Source organism: Misgurnus anguillicaudatus, chromosome 10 (assembly GCF_027580225.2).
Source record: "Misgurnus anguillicaudatus chromosome 10, ASM2758022v2, whole genome shotgun sequence".
In the NCBI taxonomy this organism is placed as follows: Eukaryota; Metazoa; Chordata; class Actinopteri; order Cypriniformes; family Cobitidae; genus Misgurnus; species Misgurnus anguillicaudatus.
Genome location: NC_073346.2, coordinates 14,554,578 through 14,578,892, shown reverse-complemented (window position 1 = coordinate 14,578,892; position 24,315 = coordinate 14,554,578). Strand labels below are relative to the sequence as shown.

At 39.0% G+C, this 24,315-nt stretch overlaps 2 protein-coding genes across 6 annotated transcripts in view; both read left to right on the top strand.

Annotated features, from left to right (window-relative positions):
* The first annotated feature begins 6,565 nt into the window (after positions 1-6,565).
* On the top strand, positions 6,566-12,231 carry kcnj14 (potassium inwardly rectifying channel subfamily J member 14). Its single transcript, XM_073871937.1, has 3 exons — positions 6,566-8,864; positions 9,403-9,720; positions 11,439-12,231. The coding sequence occupies exons 1-3, from the start codon at positions 7,833-7,835 to the stop codon at positions 11,709-11,711; spliced, it is 1,623 nt and encodes a 540-aa protein (XP_073728038.1). The 5' UTR covers positions 6,566-7,832; the 3' UTR covers positions 11,712-12,231.
* Positions 12,232-19,682: 7,451 nt separating this feature from the next.
* myh14 (myosin, heavy chain 14, non-muscle) overlaps positions 19,683-24,315 on the top strand; it is a 44,723-nt gene continuing 40,090 nt past the window's right edge. For 3 of the 5 annotated variants that reach the window (XM_055209704.2, XM_055209703.2, XM_055209702.2), the window contains exon 1: positions 19,684-19,834. The gene's annotated coding sequence lies outside the window, so the exon portion shown is untranslated. Of the gene's footprint in view, positions 19,835-24,315 lie in introns of all 5 variants that reach the window. The other 2 variants (XM_073871936.1, XM_055209705.2) reach the window with 2 other exon arrangements.

Sequence of the window (24,315 nt, the reverse complement as noted above, 5' to 3'; positions counted from 1 at the left end):
CCTGGGCTTGTAATGGCACTGAACAGCAGCTGCATAATTTTTGAATGAAATATCTCTCTAAGCCAGATATGTAGTCTCAGTGCTGATTTGGGTTTCATCTTACCGTGTAACCTACCTGAATCTCAAAGACTTTGATAGTTTTCTGTTAAAAGGAGTCTGTGACATGTGCAGCTTTAAACAAGCCTGACATTGCTGATCTGGGTCTTTGCCAGCCATTATACGAGCATCCAAATATCACTGTGACCTTGACCTGTAGAGGTCTCATATCTCACACCTCTGAATGCTGCACACACCAAGGGAAGGATCAGGGTGTCCGTGTAGCAATCACTTCATATAAGTGGCATGGGAGATTTCAGCACACACCTTCAGCTTGAAGACAAGAGAGAGAATGAGAGAGAGAGAGAGTTTGACACATGCTCAGTCGATACATGTGATGAATACCACTGAAGTTGATAACGCCAAACTGTTTGTGTTGTAAGCTCTTTAAGTAGTTGACAAATGCAAAGAATAAAAAAAATCACTATTGGCAATTGAGAAATAAAGATTTTAGGTTGAAATGTATGTATATTTGTAAGAGTTTACTTTTTAGAGTAGATAAATTCCCATGTAGTCTCTAAATTAATTATAACTACAGTGTCATAACAATAGTGAGATAATAAATCTGCATAAACAATAATAAAGAATTATAAGTATGATGTGGCTTTCTCTCAATGATGTATTTACAGCAGTGCTGGTTTATGTGTTAATCAATAGGTTCAGTGCTCTAATGAGATTCAGGCAGACAGAGATAAATTGAACACACACGCACAGAGAGAGACAGAGAGAGCCAGAGAGACCCATAGGTTGTGTAGTTGTTTGGAGAGGTCACAGGCTGGTGGTGAAATGAGGTATACACAAACACATGCTACAGATCTCTTAGTGATAGCCACTTGACTGTACATGGATAAAAAACAAAACCTCTGACCAAAGCCTTTATAGCTTAAAAACATGCCCCCTGTTCTATTTGATCATTTTTATTTATTTTTTTGATAAAAATTATATTTTTTTGTGTATGAAATGTAAAATTGCACAGACATCGTTTTCAAAACTAGAATAGGCCGGGCAACAAGCATATTGGTCTGTTTAGTAATAATCCTTACAGCTGGATGTAACTGGATGGTTTCTGAAACCCCTGTGGTTCGCATGGTAATTTTTTAAGGGGTTTCGTAAGTTGATGAAAAAACTATCAATTACAGTTGAATTATAAAATGTAAATAAATAATTTTAAAATTGAACGAAAATCTAAATAAAACACTGCATGTCCAACCCAATCTCAAGGCAAGTCATGTTATGCTGCGTTCACACCAGTCGTGGTAGAGGCGTCAAGCGCGAGTGATTTCAATGTTAAGTCACGCACGTCTGGAGGTCTCGCGGCGCGAATTAAGTGTTTAGCGTGACGCGGTAGACGCGATTCCACTTCATTCACGCATCTAGTTCGGGCGAATGCCGCGAATTGAGCATTGCCGTGGCAAACGCGCGAGTTAAAAATTTTTTACTTTGCCGGAAAAACATGCTGCGTTAACCAATCAGGAGCTTGCTCTAGTAGTGACGTGATTACAGGAAGCTACACTGTAAAAAATTTATATTTTAAAAAATTGTGGAAACTGAAAGTTAAGTATTGACTAAACATATTGCTTTCAAATAATTCTCCCCAAACAAAAATATGCATTATGGTAATTAAAACCCATGGTATTGGGGTAAAACAAAAATATATATTGTTGATGATCGACATTTTCTACAATAAAGTTATGGTAAGTACTTAAATATTTACATTTAAGTCATTTTTAAGTATTTTTAAAGTCATTTTCAAGTTAAACTGAGTGAAAATCTGAATAATTACAGCATACAAAAAGCATATTGCCGAGCCAGAGGAACTGAAAGCAAGACAGATTTTCCGAATGTTTTAATGTTTTAAAACGAGTGTTTAACTTTATTGTGATTGTATTGATTGATTGAGAGACTAGGTTAGTAGTTATACGATGTTTGTTATAAAACTTATATGTTTTCTCCTCAGTGTAAATAGGTATGTTGCTAACTCCGCTGTCGCGGCTGACGTTTTGGTTCCACTCAGCGAAACTCAAGATTTTCTCAGGCGGCGCGCGGTGCTGTTGAAAATAATGCTTCTGTTGGTTTGTTGATGGCGAAATTTCTGAGTTTTTATTGTTAACACCACCGGAAGAACCATAGGTACCTTCTCGTTTTCAGTCACAACCTTTCATGTTTAACCACTGGCCGTGCGAGCTCGCCAAAGTCGGTTGTTTGAAAAATAGTCGTTGTTTTTGCTGAAGTTGAGTAAAGACATTCTTGAAATTGTAAAGACATTTAGTTTAATTGCTAAACTACAAGTGAACGAAATTTTAAGAAATTTGACCGACTACCAAAGGTGGTTTTACCTCTACCAAAATCTGCTTGAATGGTAAAGAATGGGACGCAGCCGTATAGCCATGTAGATGATATCTGTATATATAGACTGAATAAAGAGTGTTATTTGGTGTAATTAGTGGTTTGTTTTTTTATATATCTGACTTTTCAGAAGTGGAATATGTAGAGGATATATCAAACAGCTTATCCTGAAAGATTCAGGTCAATATCTTAACGATTTAAAAAGTTATAGCTAAAAACTTCATAATTTTCATGATTCGGTCACACATTTTCTTGAATTTTAATGGAAAACATGGGACCAAATAAAGTGATGATTTTCGAGTTTCAAATGGCCAGTATTTTGTTATTCTTTAACCCATAATATGATCTTGGTCTCATTTAAAAGCTTTTTTCAAGCTCTTTCTATCTGAACAACTCGTTTTAGCATTTAACCATTTTGAAAATTTTAGCAACATACCTAGTGTAACGCTCCAAGCTAACGCTTCATTTAGGGATGAAATGGCAAGGCCACTACAACTTTCACAGTGAGTATATTATATTTATATTTCTTATATAACATATTTGTGTGAAAAATGTTAGCTTTTTCGAGATTTATGTGCGTTATTTTTATTAAGAGTTGCTGCGCCGCCCGCACACATAGACATGAAGGGCTGCTTGCAACCTGCACCTTTCTAGAGAGAAATTGCCATGTTTTTTAATTAATGAATATATTACGAGTGTAGGGACATCTGTATTTGGCCTGGACGTAACGAAAAGGACGCATTGTTTACAAGTATTCGACCGTATGCAGCACTGCGCAGACAAATCAACCTATGACATCAAAGTTCCGCGAGAGCCATTCAAAAGCTAATAACTCTCGCGATACATTGATCTCATGTGTCAATCGATCTGCGCCGCGCATGCTGCCGTCGTCATCTTGCATCAGGAAATCCACGAGGGGTAGATATGAAAAGGACGCTCTCTATCAGCTGGTGTTGTAAAGCTGCCGGTGTAGCAGCCGATCCTGTTCCCCTCGGAATGTCTGTTCCCCCTCCAGTCGCTAAAGCTTTTCTGCCGACATCGCAGGCGCAGGCACCCAAGAATATCTGTGTGTTTTTTATTTATTTATATTTTTAGTATGGTATAGATTGTACAGACTCTGTAAATATGCTAATACAGCTTACAACAATTAAAACTATGAAATAAATATTCAGAAAAAACAGCTGGGTGTACAAAAAGCGACAAGGGGAACAGACATTCCGAGGGGAACAGGATCGGCTGCTACACCGGTTATACTCAACGGCGCGAGTCTCAAATAAGTGCAAGGACACCGCCCAAAACGGATGAGATGTTTAAATAATCAGCGCGTTAACTGTAGGCTACTGTAAGTAATCGAATATAAAACCTACACGAAGTAGCTTAACATTAGTAGGTTTGCTTGAACAATTCATCTCTTAGAAAATTAACCATAGTTTTACTATTGTTTGTGTTGGATAAACATATAACCACACATTTACCATAGTTTCACTAAAGGATATTTTCAGTCAAACTATAATAAAGTAATGAAAAATGTCCAATACCAAAATAAGTGTACTTCTATATTAAAATTGTTTTATTTTTCATAATGTTGAACAGCAATATAGCTAAGAGCAGCCGTTTTTTTATGTTCAGAAGTGTAAACTTTGAGGATATTCTGTATTGATCTAGTTTTATTTATTACATTTGGCTTCATTTGGTACATGAATGCTCAGTGATAATTTTTTACTTCTTACAGAGTACCAAGGCTTTGGAGATTTATACACGTGACATGAAAATGGGAATTTGTGAAACTCTGAACAGTTGCTGATCCATGTCAAGATTCATTTCCAGTGAGCAGGTTGTGCTGGAAATTTAGTGAGACTTTATGCCTTTAATTTGTAGAATGTTTTAGGTGTTTAATGTTTAAACTGTTATGAGGCATTGTTTAAAGTGTTTTCATAAAGTTTCATAAGCTCTTACTTAGTGTGAGAATGTTAAATTCAAGTGAAATTGTGATTAACGTTGGGTGAGGAACCCTCCCCACTTTTATATAGATGTTTTTGGAGATAGGCCTATTTGTAAAATGTTTTAGATGTTTAACGTTTGAATTGTTAGGTGGCGGTTCCATGAGCTTTGAGTACTAAAATCTATGTGAAGCTTTACTTGAACACTTAGGCGTTTTCCCGTACAGGGTCTAGATCAATCTAGAGGACTAGGACTTAGTTATATTAGGACATTTAGGTAGTTTTTACAAACGAACCTTATAAAAAACATTACTGGTGTGCATCTTGACACAAAACAAGGGCATTGATATTGGTTAAGATATGTCGGTGAAAGATGATTTTAAATTAAGACAGCCATGCTTTTTAGTCTGGAACTAGGATAAGCCCTGTCCAGGAAATCGTCCCTTGGGAAGGTACACTCAGTTACTTACATTTTATTTAAATTTTCACAAAATATTTGTGACTGTTATTGTATAAAACTTTTTATTAAAAATAATTATTTTCTAATGTCTACTGTGCAATTGTATGCGGACCATTTCTGTATGTTTACAATTTTAAGGTATTACTAATAAATAAAAATGAATAAAATGTTACAAAATAGTTTGAGTGTTTCTTTTTCTATTAGGACAACAGGGAATAAACAATTCAGCATGGTACCTTACCAATATAATTTTACCAATATACATTTCAGTTTGGGTAAATTAAAATAAGAATGCTACCACAATTTAAAAAAGTTAATTGAGCAAAATATGGTTTCTTATCAATTGGCTCAACCTGTTATTTCCCATTGAGCTAATGTTTAAAGATCGTTGCCACAATTGATAAAATTAAATTCACAGAAAATCTATTGGCCCAAGTGAAAATTGTCAATGTTACCAGTCACTAGAAAATTTTGAGTTAGGGAGGCAAAAAAATTTTTACAGTGTAGTGGAGTCGCAGAAGCCCCTCCCATGATGCGAATTTCCGTGTGAATGTCTCGATGACTAGAATGAAGCAAGTAAACTCAAACTGTTCAAGCAGCAAACTAGGCGCGATAACCCAAACGGACACGAAAACTATTCGTGGAAATTTGTGCTGAGTGACTAAAAAAGACTTTATTGCTCAATGGCATGAAAAAAGCGGAAAATCGTGTCCATGAACATGAATAAATTAATCAAATATTTCGTGACTATAACACGAAGACTTGCCTTGAGATTGTGTTGGCATGTCATGTGACAATTACACAACAGTACAGTATATCAGAAAACTCATGCAAAATGGACAGATGTACTTTTTATGTTCCAATAAAAGAAAATTACCAGGTGAAGGTAACAGATAATAATAACAATAACTATGCAAAATACTACTGATAAGCTTTAAAATAATTTTTAAATATATATAAAAAAGTTTTTGAAGTTAAACATGCATGTTATTGAATTATTGAAACTTCTCAGGAGGTACTAATCATTTAGGTCAAGGGAATTTGCCTGACCAAAAGTTTAAAGCCTTGAAGTATGTGCTTGCTGCCTGGAAGAGAACCCCCTAATTTTTTGACAAAAACAAAAGACACGGAAGACACTACCAGCATTGATAATTATCCACATATTACATTTACTGTACATGTAAATATATCAAACTTCTCCTTTGACGAGAATAACCAGATATTTTAAGCATGTTTGCAATTCAGCTTAAATGTTTTTGTCTTATTGTGCATTTAAAATTTCATGTGAACTTTCATTCACTCTTTCTAGGATTTAACGGAGACCATGATGACCTCACTGCTCATGTGACTCATGTATCCAGACTCATGTATAAGGAACGTGACAGGCGCCTGCTTGAGTTATATTTGCTCCCGTGAAGATATTTAAAGATGAACCCTTATGTCACCTCTCACTTTGGAAAAGTTGTCTTTCTTCATTATAATTTGTTGATTTGGGTTTTTTCTCTCTTTTCATTCTTTGCATCTGTACAAGGAATTTTAGCACAAACCTGTGCTAGATGCATTTTACGTTTAGCCTTTTCTCTTTCATTCAAGTTTTTTTCAAGGAAGGTGGAGGAAAAGGTAACATTATATATCCTTTCCAGTCACATTTTTTTATCAGATACACATGAAATACTGCAATACTCCATACAGATGGTAGAAAATATTCATATACATCATATACATCACTACAGCTTGCATTTTTTTCTGGCTTAATGTTCATTTTAGGGATATGTCAACACTTGTATGTTTTTTGACAACCAACTCAAGGTAAATCTAAGTTGTCACAGAGACAGCCAATGAAAAGAAATTGAAGTGTCTGAATAGGTCAAGGGTCATAATTCATCCACATGATAAACTTCCTTACTGTAATATATCCATTTTTCCTTTATATCAGATTTTGGGCAGTTATACTTTTATAGACCCTGCAATTCGAAGTGTTTTTTTTATTACAAAATGAGACTGTCTTTCAATGTAAGGAAACCAAACTGGACATGCAAACAAGACTGTGACACTTATAAATGACCAATTGAATTGTTTGGACTGGTCCTGCTTCATGGTATTGTGCTTTCAAATGGATACAAATTCCATTTGAAAAAAGTCCACAATTTCGAAAATGCTGATCATACAACCATTACAAGTGTTCGTATTAACCGCATGTCTCTCTTGTGTCTTCACATCCATCCATTTAAATAAGGAAAGGTGAAGAGGTCATAAAGGGAAAGATTGGTCTGTATATGCATGTTGTTGTTTTATTATTTATTAGATGTAATGTGATAGATGCATTTTAATGCATGTGGAACTTATTTCCCGACATGTTTTATAGCTTGATTTGTGTCATTGTTTTAGATGTTTGCTTTAAGGTTTTCCTCTGCTTTTTCTAAAGTAGGCTTCGCCTTTTGTGTTTGTGCCTTTTAGCTGCTTAATTTCTTATTGCTATATAAGTTGCATAATTTAGCATAAAGCAGCACCTACTGTTTTCTTCACATCCCACCATCTGACCTGATCAAAAAGTGTATAGTGTTAATCTATTAGTAAAAATGTTTATCTTATTATATTTACTGCATCCAACAACCTTGGAACTTAAGAGAATCATCCTGGCTGTCTGGATTCAGGCTAATACTGGTTTTATATACTGATAGTTTGACAGTTACGCATTGTGAAGAGTTACCAGAAACAGAGTTTCAAATGTCAGAGATGATCTCTAGTGTGATTGTCTTTCATCTCTGTACAGTTATTGGCTGCCGGGACTTGAATGACAAACTGGACCTTTTCGTGTTTGAGTGCATCACATCGATTTTGGATGTATCTATATCATTGTGAGTTTTTACACTGGATTTATTTGGCACACTATCAAACTAAACTTCTTTTGACTTTATTTGCACCTTTCATTTTTGGTGTAATGCTCTAAATCCTTGGAGATATTTACAAAAACACAAGCATCTGCGATCATGGGGGCTGCTCGAGTGAAGCGCCGCTTCAGTGCGGTCGTGGACACTCCTTTGGACGAGGAGGAAGTCATGAGGTTGGCTCAAAGTGATGATGTCACTACGCCCTCCATGAGTGAGCTTACCTCTTCCAACTGCAATGGGAAAGTACTTAAACTTCACCGTAGCAACGGAGGAAGGAGTGGAGAAAGGGACGACGATGATGAAGATGATGATGACTATGGAGAAAGAGGAGGAAGGAGAGGGGGAGAAAGGTGTGTCTCAGTGCTCAGGGGTGAGGCTGGGGAAGAAGGAAGGTGGGAGAAGATAAGACCATTATCCTCACCTTCTCTCTCGCCCTCGCCGGCCCATGATCGCCAGTGCCGCCGGCCCCGCCGGCGCTTTGTAGGCAGGGACGGGCGCTGCAACGTCACCTTCGTCAGCATGAGCGACGGGGGCCGGCGCTACCTCACCGACCTATTCACCACCTGTGTGGACATCCGCTGGCGATGGATGTTCGTGGTGTTCACCCTCTCCTTCTTGCTCTCCTGGCTTCTCTTCGGTTTTGCCTTCTGGCTCATCGCAGCCGCTCACGGGGACCTGGCTCCCCCAGCATCATCTTCACCTTCATCTATTTCTTCTTCTCTCGCTCCACCGGAAGCTGCAAGGGATTACGGTCCAGCGGTGACAGCAGAGACGGAGGAACGCTGCTTTCAGCAGGTGAACAGTTTCATGGCAGCGTTCCTCCTCTCTCTGGAGACGCAGACGTCTATAGGCTATGGCTTCCGGAGCGTTACGGAGGCCTGCCCCCTGGCGGTGCTGGCTGTCGTCTTGCAGTGCATTGTGGGCTGCATCATCGGCGCTTTCATCGTCGGGGCGGTGATGGCTAAGATCGCCGAGCCCAAGAAGCGTAATGAGACGCTGGTGTTCTCGAATATGGCAGTTGTGGCCATGAGGGACGGGAAACTCTGCATGATGTGGCGAGTGGGAAACCTGCGCAAAAGCCACCTGGTCGAGGCCCATGTACGAGCACAGCTACTGAAGTTGAGTGATAAAGTCAAGTCAATACAATGTGAAATATGCCATAGGTTTGAATGATTATCACATTTATGCACCATACATGATACTTGGTTGTCAATGACGGTACAACAGGAAAGAAATAAGGTTGAAAACATACAGTTGTGAGAGAGAATGAAAGAGTGGAGTGGACATCTGGACAGCTGGTTTGGTAATGAGTGCTTGTATTCAAGGGCTTTTGTATTAAGATTTAAGGAGCGGATTACTTTAACCAAAACATTGTCTCTCTAATCTACCAAGTGCGTCTGTGTTTATATGACTTAACTCTCTGATTGAATGTATTTGTAGTAGGCCTAGGGTTTGCCAAACAATCACTTAAATCTTTAGAGTTTGTGTCATTGCTTATGGATTTTGCTGATGCTTTTCATGACATTCATTGCAAATTAATGAATGATCAGAGAATGAGGGGAGATGTATTTACATTTATGCATTTGGTAGACGCTTTAATCCAAAACTACTTAGAGTGCATAAAAAGGTATAGACATTTGATATCAGTAGGTGTGTTCCCTTTCTGTAGCCACGGTTGACCCCTGAGGGCGAGTTCCTGCCATTGGACAATGAAGACATAAATGCCGGCTTTGACACTGGAACAGATCGCATCTTTTTGGTGTCACCTGTGACCATCGTGCATGAGATTAATGAAGAGAGTCCATTCTTTGAGATGGACAGGCGTACACTAGAGGGAGACAAAGAACTGGAAGTGGTGGTAATTCTGGAGGGCATGGTGGAGGCCACAGCCATGACAACCCAATGCCGGTCTTCATATCTGGCCTCTGAGATCCTCTGGGGTCACCGCTTCGAGCCTGTGCTCTTTGAGAGGAAGAACTGCTATCAGGTGAGATACAGCCAAAAACAAAAAAAAAATGTTCAATGCACTGGAATTACAGTGAGGAAAATTTGTATTTGAATAACTATTTTGCAAGTTCTCCCACTTAGAAATCATGGAGGGGTCTGAAATTGGGAAATTGAAAATGTCCTCGTAGGTGCATGTCCACTGTGAGAGACATAATGTAAAAAAAATCCAGAAATCACAATATATGTTTTTTTTAACTATTTATTTGTATGATACAGCTGCAAATAAGTATTTGAACACCTGTCTATCAGCTAGAATTCTGACCGTCAAAGACCTATTAGTCTGCCTTTAAATGACCACCTCCACTTCATTTATTATCCTAAATTACATGCACCTGTTTGAGGTTGTTAGCTGCATAAAGACACCTGTCCACCCCATACAATCAGTAAGAATCCAACTAAAAACATGTCCAAGACCAAAGAGCTGTCCAAATACACTTAAATTGTACACCTCCACAAGGCTGGAAAGGGTGGTGAAAAAAGGTCCACTATTGGAGCAATCATTAGAAAATGGAAGAAGCTAAACATGACTGTCAGTGTCCCTCGGACTGGGGCTCCATGCAAGATCTTACCTTGTGGGGTCTCAATGATCCTAAGAAAGGTGAGAAATCAGCCCAGAACTACACGGGAGGAGCTGGTCAATGACCTGAAAAGAGCTGGGACCACCGTTTTTGTTAGCGTATTACTGTTGGAAATACACTAAGACGTCATGGTTTGAAATCATGCATAGCACGGAAGGTTCCCCTGCTTAAACCAGCACATGTCCAGGCCCGTCTTAAGTTTGCCAATGACCATTTGGATAATCCAGAGGAGTCATGGGAGAAAGTCATGTGGTCAGATGAGACCAAAGTAGAACTTTTTGGTCATAATTCCACTAAACATGTTTGGAGGAAAAAGAATGATGAGTACTGTGAAGCATGGGAGTGGTAGCATCATGCTTTGGGGGTGTGTTTCTGCACATGGGACAGGGCTACTGCACTGTATTAAGGAGAGGATGACCGGGGCCTTGTATTGCGAAATTTTGGGGAACAACCTCCTTCCCTCAGCAATGAAGATGGGTCGAGGCTGGGTCTTCCAACATGACAATGGCCCTAAGCACACAGCCAGGATAACCAAGGAATGGCTCTGTAAGAAGCATATCAAGGTTCTGGCATGGCCTTGCCAGTCTCCAGACCTAAACCCAATAGAGAATCTTTACAGGGAGCTCAAACTCCGTGTTTCTTAGCGACAGGCCAGAAACCTGACTGATCTAGAGAAGATCTGTGTGGAGGAGTGGGCCAAAATCCCTCCTGCAGTGTTTGCAATCCTGGTGAAAAACTACAGGAAACGTTTGACCTCTGTAATTGCAAACAAAGGCTACTGTACCAAATATAAACATTGACTTTCTCAGGTGTTTAAATACTTATTTGCAACTGTATCATACAAATAAATAGTTAAAAAATCATACATTGTGATTTCTGGATTTTTTTTTTTTTTTAGATTATGTCTCTCACAGTGAACATGCACCTACGATGACAATTTCAGACCCCTCCATGATTTCTAAGTGGAAAAACTTGCAAAGTAGCAGGGTGTTCAAATACTTATTTTCCTCACTGTATATTGCAAGCTTATGACTCTGCTAAAGCAAATTCTTGGTCTTGCCGATGTGGATTTAAGTTTGCAGCCCTCATCTTGTTTTAAACTTGTCTTACCATCCTCTAGGTGGACTACTCCTACTTCAACAGGACCTACAAGGTTACGGACACGCCCACCTGTAGTGCTAAAGAGTTAGCAGAGAGACAGCACATCTTGGGATCCCGTTCCTCTTTCTGTTACGAGAACGAGGTGGCTCTGCAGCTCTCCTCCTCTGTCTCTCCCTGCCCTGACCAGTACTCTCCCTCCCCCTCGTCTGCACCCTCTCCGTCACCTTCTTGCGTACACCCCACACCTCCACCCCGACATGAGTCCTGTAGTGAGCATCCACATATACACTGAGCCATGCGGCTGGATTCAAAGGGGAAAACAATGGTCAGGGTAAAAGAGAAAGAATGGATACAGGCCAGAACGCTGGGAGGACTTAGAATTGGGGGTAGGGAGAGAAGATCAGAATAGAGACAAAGGGCTGGAAAGACAGACTTGGTCGGGGGACTGAGGCAAAGAGAGTCATAAAGGAACAATGTAAGACCTTGGGTTGATAAATGACAATAGATCTTACTTAAGACAGAGAGGGGTGAGAAAAGACAGAAAGCACAAAAGATTGAGAGTAGGGGAGTAAAATGAGCTTCTCACTGCCCTGGGACGTAGAGAACGATAAAGGGTTGGATTCACTAAAAAGTGGTGCATAATAACCTGCATCCTTTTTGATAACCATTTACAACTTAATCAGGCTTTGTGCATATGTGGATTTTTCACACCTCTATGATGTATTTCTGTGCATTGCCTATTAGCAGGAATATGCTAAGTTATGAAGCTATTATTTAATAATAAAAAAGCATAACCATATATGGTACAAACAGGTAAATTGCACAGTTAGTTTTAATTGCTTTGTTTGCACACTTATTTCATCTTTATTTGCATAATTCCTTTAGACAGCACATGGAAATAACAAATCCTTTTTGGTTAATTCCACTGAGACTTTCAGGTGGGGTTGTTATTGAGTCAGAATACAGGGGAATGTAGAACCACAGGAGATTCAGGTCAAACAGACTGAAAACAGACTCATGAAAAACAGATCAAATTCAACTGATCGGGGAGAGTGCAAGGGAGAAAAGAGGGATAGAGAGGTCATTTTATGGGAGGAGGGCTGCGACACCGACCCAGTGGGCTGAATGGTCTCGGCGATCAACACTCAAACTGCAGTTGCTCCAGCATGTGCCTGACAAAGTCACAACAGTGGCCACTAGTGGCTGCAACCAGTGACTGATTTTAGAGCAGTGGTTGTTCTCAAACATTTCAACTTGAGGACCCCTTTGTATAGGGTGCATCCATTTGTAGACATTTCCTTTTGAATATAATCTGCAAGGCCAGTATTTAAGAGATTTCCTTTTCTGAAAATCTGACTACTTGTTGCAATAACTTTTGTGTCTTGAATTAAATGTCTGAGTAGCTGCTAGAGCCACTGCAAACCAAGAAACTATTGAAAATCTGCGGCATTTTCAGGTTTCTCTAACTGTATGTACTGTATTTTTAATTATTTAGGACCCTGTCTGTGAAATCTAGGCTGAAGTCATTATGTATGATGATTGTATTTAGAAAACACACTCTAAAAATGTTGGGTTCTTTTTAACCCAGCGTTTGGGTCAAAAAGGGACGAGCCCAGCCCGTTGCTGGGTTGTTTTAACCCAAAATGCTGGGCTGTGTTAAACCATTGTTGGGTCAAAAATAAACATTTTTGGGTTAAAGGAATAGTCTACTCATTTTCAATATTAAAATATGTTATTACCTTAACTAAGAACTGTTGAATCATCCCTCTGTCATCTGGGTGTGTGCACGTAAGCGCTGGAGCGCGCTGCGACGCTACGATAGCATTTAGCTTAGCCCCATTCATTCAATAGTACCATTTAGAGATAAAGTTAGAAGTGACCAAACACATCAACGTTTTTCCTATTTAAGACGAGTAGTTATACGAGCAAGTTTGGTGGTACAAAATAAAACATAGCGCTTTTCTAAGCGGATTTAAAAGAGTAACTATATTTTATGGCGTAATAGCACTTTTTGGAGTACTTCGACTCGCCTGAAAAGTCTGCTCCCCTTCTCACTCTCATAATGGGAGAGGGAGGGTGTTACTGCGCCGAGTCGAAGTACTCCCAAAAGTGCTATTACGCCATAAAATATAGTTACTCTTTTAAATCCTCTTAGAAAAGCGCTATGTTTTATTTTGTACCACCAAACTTGCTCGTATAACTACTCGTCTTAAATAGGAAAAACGTTGATGTGTTTGGTCACTTCTAACTTTATCTCTAAATGGTACCATTGAATGAATGGGGCTAAGCTAAATGCTATCGTAGCGTCGCAGCGCGCTCCAGCGCTTACGTGCACACACACAGATGACAGAGGGATGATTCAACAGTTCTTAGTTAAGGTAATAACATATTTTAATATTGAAAATGAGTAGACTATTCCTTTAATTTAACCCAAGACTGGGCTCCCTTTTGACCCAATGCTGGTCTGTAAATCACAAAAAATCATTTTGCTGGGCTTCACAGTCAGGGTCACATTTATTCAGGTCATGTACTGTATCATGATACACACATTCTCCATGTGACCACCACTTGTGTTCAGCACATTTACTGTAATCTCTAACAAAATATAACACATACACATTCAGTGTTTGGACCTGCCCAGTCTCCTGAGGATGCGTGTAAATAGCACGAAGTGTAAAACTCGTGCAATACATACGCCAAATTCCACTTTGGCGTGCATATGCCAGTCCTTCCCATTCACTTAAACAGTGCATCTTTTTTTGTCGTTTTATTTATTGGTTTCTAAAAAATTTTCTGTTTTTTTAAACCATTTTCGCTTGGGTTTAGGGTTAGATTTTTAGATTTGCTTAATGATGTTATTTAATATACAGGTTTCTCCATGTTTTTGTCCATATTTAAGCCATGGTCGCTTGGAGTTGGGGTTAGAGTTAGGATGTAATTTTTATATAACAAAAAGTTGTTCTAACCCTAAACCCAAGCGAAAATGGTAAAAAAGGCAGGAGAAAAATCGAGAGACCAATAAGTGGAACGACAAAAAAAGATGCACTGTTTGAGTGAATGGGAGGGACTGGCGTGTCGTGTGCGCGCCGGGGTGGAGTTTGGCGTGTGTGTTGCGCGGGTTTTGCACTTCGTGCTATTTGTGCGCATCTTCGGGAGGCTGGGCTGGTTTAGACATACACACTCATTCTTTATTTAAGAGCACCTATTGTCCGGTTCACGATTTTACATTTCCTTTGGTGTGTAATTGTGTATTAGTACATGTTAACGATATGCAAAAGGTACAAACCCCAAAGTAAACGATGACGCGAGTTATCGTCTCCAACGTAAATCTCTTTTTTTTGGACTACAACAAATACACGGATTGTAGGCAGTTTACTTCCTGGGATTGGTGATGTAGACAAGGCCGACATTATAGCCTGTAAGTTAACTCCTGTTAGCATTGCTTTATGACCGAATCTTTCAAACATGGTAAGGAGCGTCACATTTCCGGCTGACGTCAGAGGTATTCAGGCCAATCACAACGTACAGATTAGCTGGCCGATCAGGAACACAGAGCTTTTCAAATAAGTGTTTTAGAGAGTGAAATTTGATGCTACAAAAATGTACGGTATGTGGAAAATTATGTGTTTTTTTAACCATAAACCATGCGAACGCATTGTATTATACCATATACACAAAATAACGATGTTAGCAATAAAATAGGTGCTCTTTAATACTATTTTTCCCATTTTAGAAACTGTGTTTTACCAAACTGTGTTTTAACTATTCACTGTTTTAAAAGATGTCACAACTGTAAAAAAAAATTCTTCATTGCACAAAATTGTTTAAGTTTAATAAAGTCATTGACTGGTGAGGAGTTGCTATAAATCAGGGGTTGCGAACGTCGGTCCTGGGGAGCCGCATTCCTGCAGAGTCTAACTTCAACCCTGAATAAACCTCACCTGTCTGTAGCTTTATAGTTACTCTTACCTTGATTAGCCTGTTCAGGTGTGTTTGCTCTCCAGGACCGACGTTTGCCATACCTGCTATAAATGATAAACAAATAAAGTTATTTCAACTTTATTTTTATAATTTGTAGCAACTCCTTATGCTGGGTACACACCAAAAGATAATCGGGCTGATTTTGGGCCGATTTCCCCCCTTCCGACAATCCTAGCTATGTCCCGAGTATCACGATGGTTTTACAGATTATTTTATCAGATTGTCCCTTCGTGTGAGTTGTGTTAAGAGTGTCCGAACCTGCTCGGAAGAACGTCGGAGCCGCGCCGATCGCAAATCGTAAATATTCAACATGTTGAATATTTACGATCAGAAATCCCGATGTGTATGGGGAATCCCGAGGACAAACGCGAGCACGCTATTGAGATTATCACGTGAAACGAAACCATATCCAATCAGAAAGCCAGATGAGGGAAGACGGAAGCAGTAATGGCACGGCACAAAGGCCGCTTCTCATTTCCGGGCTGCATAAACGTCATCAAAACTGTCTCAGAATATTAACAGTTATAAAATTGACTATTATTCCTAGTTTATCGTATATTGTTGTAATATTCTTACAGTATGACTTTCGAATGTAATGCTCAGTTAACTTGAATAAACCAGGTTTCATGACGTATGCAGCCTGCATATGCGACCTCCGCAGGCTACAGCCTTCGGATTGAGAAACGGCCAAAGTGAAGTTGATGTGGACAGCAGAGATGGAGGATCAGCTTGTTGATTTGTGGCAACAGCACGAATGTTTATACGTTTCTTGTAAAAATGATTCCAAGCACTATAATTGAAATGTCTTCCTGCATATCGTCCGCCATTCTGAAGTCTCGCGAGATTTTGTGGGATTTCCTGTGTTCACAGTCGAGACTCTGGTTAAAAATCTGTTTGTGTGTGGTGTGCTGTCTTTGACACATAATGGCACACCACACACTATAGGAGCAAAACGGTTAAATCTAGGATTTTTTATCCTCATGTTTGTGGTCTATCACATTTTTTAAATCTTATAAGATGTAAAAAAATATTTTGGTGTGTACCCAGCATTACTAGTCAAGAAAGTTGAAATTAATTGTAAATTCAAGTTGATTAAACTAAAAAAGTGCAACAAGGAATTTTTACAGTGTAGAATACAACTGTGCACCCATGAAGCTTTTTAAAAAGTATGGAAGGAGTTTACATATGCTGTGCATTTATTGACTGAGTTTCATTTTCAGACTTTTTATTATGTTGGCGATGTCTTCAAAACGATAAGCAAGTTTTATGATCCACTGTAAAAAGTGAAGAGTTGGAATTGCTAATCCCTAAAAAAGTATTAAAAAAGTGAATTCAACTTATTATAAAACCTTATATTTTTTAGGTGTTACAGTGGAGGAACACGCCCAGATTTTGGGAGTTTGGCTTGTTCACCGTATCCCCCAGAGTTAGATAAGTCCATACATGCCTTTCTCATCTCCGTGCGTGCTGTGGCTCTGTCTGACGCGGCCCCCGCTGGCTTAGCTTGGCACGGGGACTGCGGGTGGGTGGCTTCAGCTAGCATACTGCTCCCAATAAGTGACAAAATAACACAAACATGTTCCTATTTATGTGTTGTTGTTTGTATAGTCACACCGTGTACAAATAACAAGGTGATATGAGAAATAGCGATCTTTGAACAGTACCAAGTAGCAGTGCTTCGTCTTCTGAGAATATAGTTCTCAGAAGAGAACTCAGAAGAGTCTTCTGTTTGCGTTATTTTTGGTAGCAGAATGCTAGTTGGAGCCATTCACTTACAGTCTTTGTGCTAAGCTAAGCTAAGCTAGCGGGGGCTGCGCCAGACAGAGTTACAGCACGCACAGAGATGAGAAAGGTATGTATGGACTTATCTAACTCTGGGGGATACGGTGAATAAGCTAAATTCCCCAAATCTGGGCGTGTTCCTTTAAAGTAATTTTTTAAGTTGATCCAACTTTTTACTTTTTTGCAGTGTACATAAGACGGTCAACAGTTTCCAAACCTTGACTGGACTGAAACGTTTGTATAGAACAAAACATTGTATATAGATACGGGAAAATGGTAACACTTTGCAGTGGGGTTGTGTTTGTAATGCATTGGCTAATATGAACAAACAATGAGGACCTCTAGTAAATGCTGGACCTCTAGTAAATGCTGTGGTTTTGTTCACTGTTAGTTAATGGTAGCTGCTTTAATGTTTACAAACACAACCTTATTGTAAAATGCTTCTGAGAAAATATTGCATGGCACTAGAGTACTCCACTGTGACTGGATGATACATCTGTCATCAGCCACTATTTGCCTTGTAGACTTTCATGTTTTGTGTTTCATCACTATGTTAGAAGATTAGCAACTGGTTTATTTACACTCTGTAGTGCTGTTGTCATGACTGAGGCATCTCTTTATCTCATTTTTCTGTCTTCCATTCATTCTCAAATAGCCATTCGAATACATTCTGACCGAAAGCATGTGGTTAGACAGGTTTATTTCTTGAAATAAAGTTTGTCAGTGCTGTTCCTGAAAGAAAGTGTTCCAGCTTGTTGTGAAGGTTTGGAAAGAAATGTTGAAAGTTAGGATGATGTGTATATATTGTTAGTTAAGGGGTTATGTCACAGAAGGTTCTGTAAACTGATGACATGAAGTCTACTGTTCATCTGCTATACGAATGATGTACAATTTTATGCTGTGCGTAAGATGTGGATACAGGACCAAATTAAGTCCAAATTAAATTCATGTTTATACAGTCTTCCTGCCCACACTGGTGTAATGTTTGGTTTGGTCTAAAATAAACTTGCACTGGATTGGACCCTATGAAACTGAGTTAAACTCTATGCACTTTACATATTAAAAATATCTTAGTTATGTAGCCTTATTATGCTGTGTTTGAATACACGATTACTAATACACTAACTTATTATTGTCATCCATTTTCTCCTTTTTCTTTGTTGGTGCATGTGTGTGGGGGTGTATGTGTGTGCTTGTTTACCCCTAGTCTTTATGGCCACAACTACATGCTATTTATAGGCCTATGTGCCTAGTGTTGTGGAAGTGTGTGCTCCCACAACAGTTTGGTTACTCAGTTTCTGCTATTTCTCGACCTACAGTATCACTTGCACTTTGACCTCATCTTTGTTTTTAAAAGCTGAACTAAAACCATTACCCTGAATAAATATCAGATACTGTCAGCACTTCATAATTCAGTAATGGGGAATTTCACCATGTGGCTCATCTTCTATTTATATTTTGTTTCTAAGTGCAGTTAAGTTATTGGTCAATCAGCGCTCAGGCCTCTGTGCTGTATGTTTAACACTCACATTGCTGTGTAAATGATCTGGACATTTGTAGAATAAACAATTGTTTGTTTTCTTTGCTTTCCTCCTCTTGTTGCATTCCAGTTTTTCTTTAATGTGTACTTGAATTGGAAAGAACAATAAACAATTTAAGTTAGGATCAGATATAGCTGTGAAAAAATAATTGTTATTATTTATTATCATCATTAAGTTACCGGGGGTAGTTTCTGAGGGAGGTAGACCCCAATAATATAAACTAGCCATTACAATTATTGTAAATGATTAATGAAAACAATATGTACAGTTGACAGGTCAACCATGTTCAAACCAAATCTACGACTTTGATTATTATTACAATTATTATTATTGCATTTATTATTAATAATAAAAATGTAAAGAAAAATGTTGCAATAGTTTGTGCTTGATTCTCTTATAAATATCGTTTGTACCACTGGTTCCTGATCCACTTCTGAGTTAAGCATGTATTAGTTAGGCGCGGTTATCCAGACCTCGATCTTCAGATTCCTCGGCATTAATGCGGAATCTGGGGCGTCCAGCTTCTGGGATCATCCTCGCGTCATGCAGACAGACTGCGATTCTGCCGTCAACAAAGAGCGCGCAAATCTCTTCTCACCGCGCGACAGTTCTGCAGCGGCACCTGCTGCAGTTATTCGATTGGCCGCCAGCCACGTCAATACAGTCTACGCTACCCTATTCACACGCTCCATTGGCTCTTTTTACCTGTCAATCTTATTGTCGCGCATGTAATTGGTTCTCGAGTGAGAAGCTGCCAGTACAAAGGCGTGTTCGCTCGGCCACATTCAGTAGGCGGGCTTAAAAGGATTTTAAGGACTTTAATTAGCCTCTGCTTTCTGGGAGGCGGGACTTTGCTTGCTTCTCGTGAACGCGATTGGTCAGTAGTGAGGAAGCATCGACGTTGCGGTGAAGTCTCGCGCTTGCCCTCACTTCTTTTACTGTCGGTTTTATTATAAATGTGAATGAGTTTTCGGCTTCACCCGACCGCTGTAATGTGAAAAGCCGCATATGCACTATTAGTACTGACACACTCAAGAGAAAAACAAGTGAGCACCTATAATTTTACCTCAGCGCTCTAGTCATATCCAGAGTGTGGATTAACACGTTTAAGGTAAGACGCGCGTTGTCTTGTATTATTTCTCCTTATTCTGCGCCTTGCGCGTTATCGTGTTTCAGTGGGTTATAGGGCCTCGAAATAAAGGCGAAAATGACACCGGAGAGGGACAGTCCCCCCAAGAGTGTGTTTGGGAGATTTCGGTGGACACTGGCATTCAAATGCATTATAGAAAACAGTTACATCCCGGCATATTAAAGCGTATAATAGCGTACGTTACTCCAATGAAACGTTTTATAAATAATGTATTAAGTTTTTTAGAAAAGCACCATCCTTAAGATGATTTACAATGATATACCACATACATCGATGTCTCATCATTAAATAGAAATAGTAATCACCGTTAAAGGGTGTTTCCCTAAACGGTCTTAAAAAAGTATGAAGGGTGCATGCGGTCCATGCTGCATTAAACCTGTCATCATGCTCTTTTTGTCATAGACAGTGTAGTATGTATAGGGGTGTGGTTTGGCTCTTTACAAGCTATTATTATATCGCAGGTATTTGTTATATTATAAAATAGATCGTCTTTGAAATCACCGCGTTAAAGGGACAACGGTCGACATACGGTGCCAGACCCAGCCCGGCTACCCGGCGCATAACACGAGCTGTGTCTTAAATCCTATGAACTGACTAGACAACACTTTTAGACATCATGCAATATGCGCGTTCCGGGGTGATTCGGTCAGAACCCGTATACAGCTATGATACATTAAATGCCGTATTGTAAATATGTTACCATGGGAACCATTAAAAGGGTATAGTGATCATGTTAGCATGATAAGGGAGCGCGTTTGTTGCTTTAGTTAGCGTTCCTCGATGTCAGGGGATGCACGAGCCGATTATTAGAACAAATAAACATTGTCATTGTCTTTTCATTTCTATTTATATATATTGTCTCATCACTTCAAGCTCAAATGTAAGCATTTAACTCCAGTAATTAATTTAGGTATTAAAGAAAAGAAAGACATAAAGAAAAAGCATACACCCTCATTCCTGTCATTTTTTTACACACACGCGTAAACTCAAACAGTTTCACCTGAGTAAGATATTTGAGACACGAGCATTTCATAATCCCTGTGAAGGGGAGGTGTTGATAGGTGAGGTGTGCCACCTTGGTCCCCTGAATTTCTTATGCATGCAACACAAAAGCATTGCTAACAAATCTGACCAAAGATGTTACCACACATGGATCATCAAAGTCAGTAAATCGCCACTGGATTGGTTTAGACCTGGACTACTACATTACCATACAGATGTTTTGGTTCACTTCACCATCACATTATCATGATCTTAAAAAATGAAGATGTATGCTGAAATGTTTAAAATTATGAAGACAATAATATTATTGTGACGGCATATTGATTTATTTGATTAAAAAACGAAAAATATATATAAAAAATGTAAATGTGGATGACTTGGACCGAATAATGAAGAAAAAGCAGTCAATAAGAGCTCATGGGAACTCTTTCAATATTGTTTGAAAACAAAAGCTGGTTGATAAAAGTCAAGAATAATTTTTTGTAAATTATGGGCAGAGTGTGACTACATTGAACATGCTAAAATAACATACATAGTTGTGAGATTATGTGGAAAAATATACAACAATAGAATAAGTGACACTAAACGGTTAAACGGTAGTCTGTCTACATTGGAAGTGATTGACTTGCAAAAACATTTACCGTACATTCCTGCATTTGGCAGATGTTTTATCTGAAGCAACTTACAGGGCATGAAAGGTATGTTTTTAATGTCAGTTTGTGTGTTTCCTTGAAATGAAACCCTTGGGTTTGCCTCTGATAGCTACATGCTCTACAGGTTGAGCTGCAGGAATCCAGACTAAACCAGCTAACTTTATAAACTCACTAAGTTCTTTGGAAAACAGCTCTAAAACCCTGTGGGCATTTTGGGGATAAGGCAAAGAGCAGATGACAACAAAACAAGTGATTGGCTATAGTGCATACACATTCACTGCACATTGCAAAATCTTAGTTATAAAACATGAATGATGTCCCTTGACTTTTACTTGTTGAAGTTCCTGCTTTCACAAAGGTCTTGAAACCCAGACGATGAAGTCATTGCCTTTACCTCCGGTCAAGCAGGCTGTATACTCCACACACCACGCCTGGATGTCACACTACAGCAGTGCATTATTTATAGTGTGTATAACAATCCTGTTTTAATTACTGTGAGCTCAGTCAGTACAGTATATAAACATACTGTGTGAGATGAGCATACAGGTGAATGAGGAGTTGTGCCTTTGCAGAGAAGATGATGGGTTGTCTATATGCAGCGTAAAGCTTGTTGGACAACACATGGGATTGTTGAACATTTACACGATATAGCACAGAAGTCATATGGACTTCTTTTGTGCTACATGTATTGTGCTTTATCGAAAACCCCATCGAAACCCAGTTTAAAAAACATACAGGACATAGTGATAGAGATATATAGTGCACAGGACGATATAGACTGTTTCATTGGGCGCACGTGCGGTGACGCGATAAGCGTCTAGTCCGAACTTTACTTGCGATAGTCTGACTAGTTGCTGAAACTGAACTCTTAAACAAATACCTCGTTGAAAATAACAAATGTTTTGCGTTTCTATGTAATCTACATGTTGTTTATTTTGCTTGTTATATAAATAAACTACTTTAAAGGGACTTACGTGATGACCACGAAAGCCGCTTGTTTATGTTGTTACTGCTGAAACAGTCTATATCGTTTGATATTTGGAATTTTGTAATTATCGGATCGGCCAATAAATCTTTCTGTTTCTTAAAATTATTCTTCGTAATTAAAAAAAACACTCAGATGTAAAGCCAAAGTCTGACAGACAATAAAATGACCAATGATTATTAACTTTTTAATGTGGCGTTATGTTGTGTCACACACAACAACATTCTGGTGCGACTGTGCAGTAAAGTCTTTTATCAATTTTTTTCCAAACCCATAAGTCCTTCAATCGTCTTTTAAATAGATTTTTAGATATTTTTAATGAAAACCTGTCCCGTAGACTGCTATTCAAAAGTCATTATTTAATCACAGAAAAGAATAAAAGACATTGGCAAAAATGTCCATGTGCCATCAGTGGTTCAATCAGAATATTATGAGGCAACGAGAATACTGTTGTGCGCAAAGAAAACAAAACAAACGACTTTATTCAACAATTTGTTTTCCTACTTGGTCGTTTTAGTGTGCGTTCACGATAGGGGTGGGCGATATGTGGAAAATATCATATCACGGTCAAATCACAATTTCACGATTTTATCACGTTTTTGTTTTTTTCATGGTGGTTTTTTAAAGACTATTTTGCCATTACCGAGCCTTAATACAGCCATACTAATGCCCCCATTTAAAAATGCAGTCCTACAAGGTAACAAATATATGTCCGTAAAATGCAAAGCCAGTATGCGTACAACAGCACATGTGCGAGAAAATATTGAGACACCTCACTACAAACAATTACACAAAGGAAATAGACAGCATTTGCACACACACAAGCGTTTTATCTTCTTTTATTTTCACTTCTTCCAAGAGCAGAAAGCTATGGAGCATTTTCGTGACCATAATGTTTGATTCCTGTTCTTTGTTTTCTTGATGTTTGTTCTAAACTTTGTTTGCAATGGTGGATCGGCTACTTTTCTTCACTTATCCTAAATTTTTTAATGTACTGTAAAATTTGCAAATCAGTGCTGCCCTGACGGCCTGGTGGAGTAATAATTCAAATAAGATATCATTTGTATTGCGTATGTCTCAAACCTGGGTATCCGCGCGTAACCACAGGGAGTATACTTTGAAATCTCTGCAGACGTGTGTGCGCGTGAGCCGCACGTGGACGCGGAGAAAAGGTATACCCCGCCCTTAAATGTAGTGCGCGTACTTGATGTAGGCACGAATCACGATACAATGATGTTTCCGAAAAAGTAGATCGTGGAGACATTTTAAACGTTCACGATCAAATAACATCATATCGCACACCCATAGTTCACAAGCAGACTACGAGTTCACGCCGTGACCTTCTGATGTAGTTTCCAAGTGACAAGCCGACTAAAGACTAATTCCAATCTGAAGTAATCATCCCTATGCCCTATTCCCTTCGAAGATCGAGGCTCTTGATGTGTAAACTTTGGAGGAAGTTGCACAATTGTGTGTTATAGTGTGGCCGTTAAAAATACACTTGGTGACATGGTAAATAGAGCAAATTTTCTTTTTACCTGGAGCAACTGTTTATGCAGTGTCCCCTTCCAAAGTGCCCTTCCAGGGTGCAAAATCGCGGTTTGGAATTACGCAGTGACTTGCCAGTGACTTCTTTTTTAAAGGTGCACGATGCGATGTTCATCAAAACATGTATTTAGCCTGTCATGTGTGTGCCTCGTCATGTCTATCATGCAAACCTATGTGCATCACGCATCATGTCAAAATACCAGCCTGCTGCAGAGGCTTTGAAGGGGTTTATGATAAAAGAGACGCCCACGTTT

Bases quoted from the DNA above. Each gene is read 5' to 3' on its own strand.
- kcnj14 (XM_073871937.1), top strand. From the start codon at position 7,833: ATGGGGGCTGCTCGAGTGAAGCGCCGCTTCAGTGCGGTCGTGGACACT. The intron at 8,865-9,402 runs GTCAAGTCAATA...CCCTTTCTGTAG, and splicing joins TACTGAAGTTGAGTGATAAA to CCACGGTTGACCCCTGAGGG. The intron at 9,721-11,438 runs GTGAGATACAGC...ACCATCCTCTAG, and splicing joins AGAGGAAGAACTGCTATCAG to GTGGACTACTCCTACTTCAA.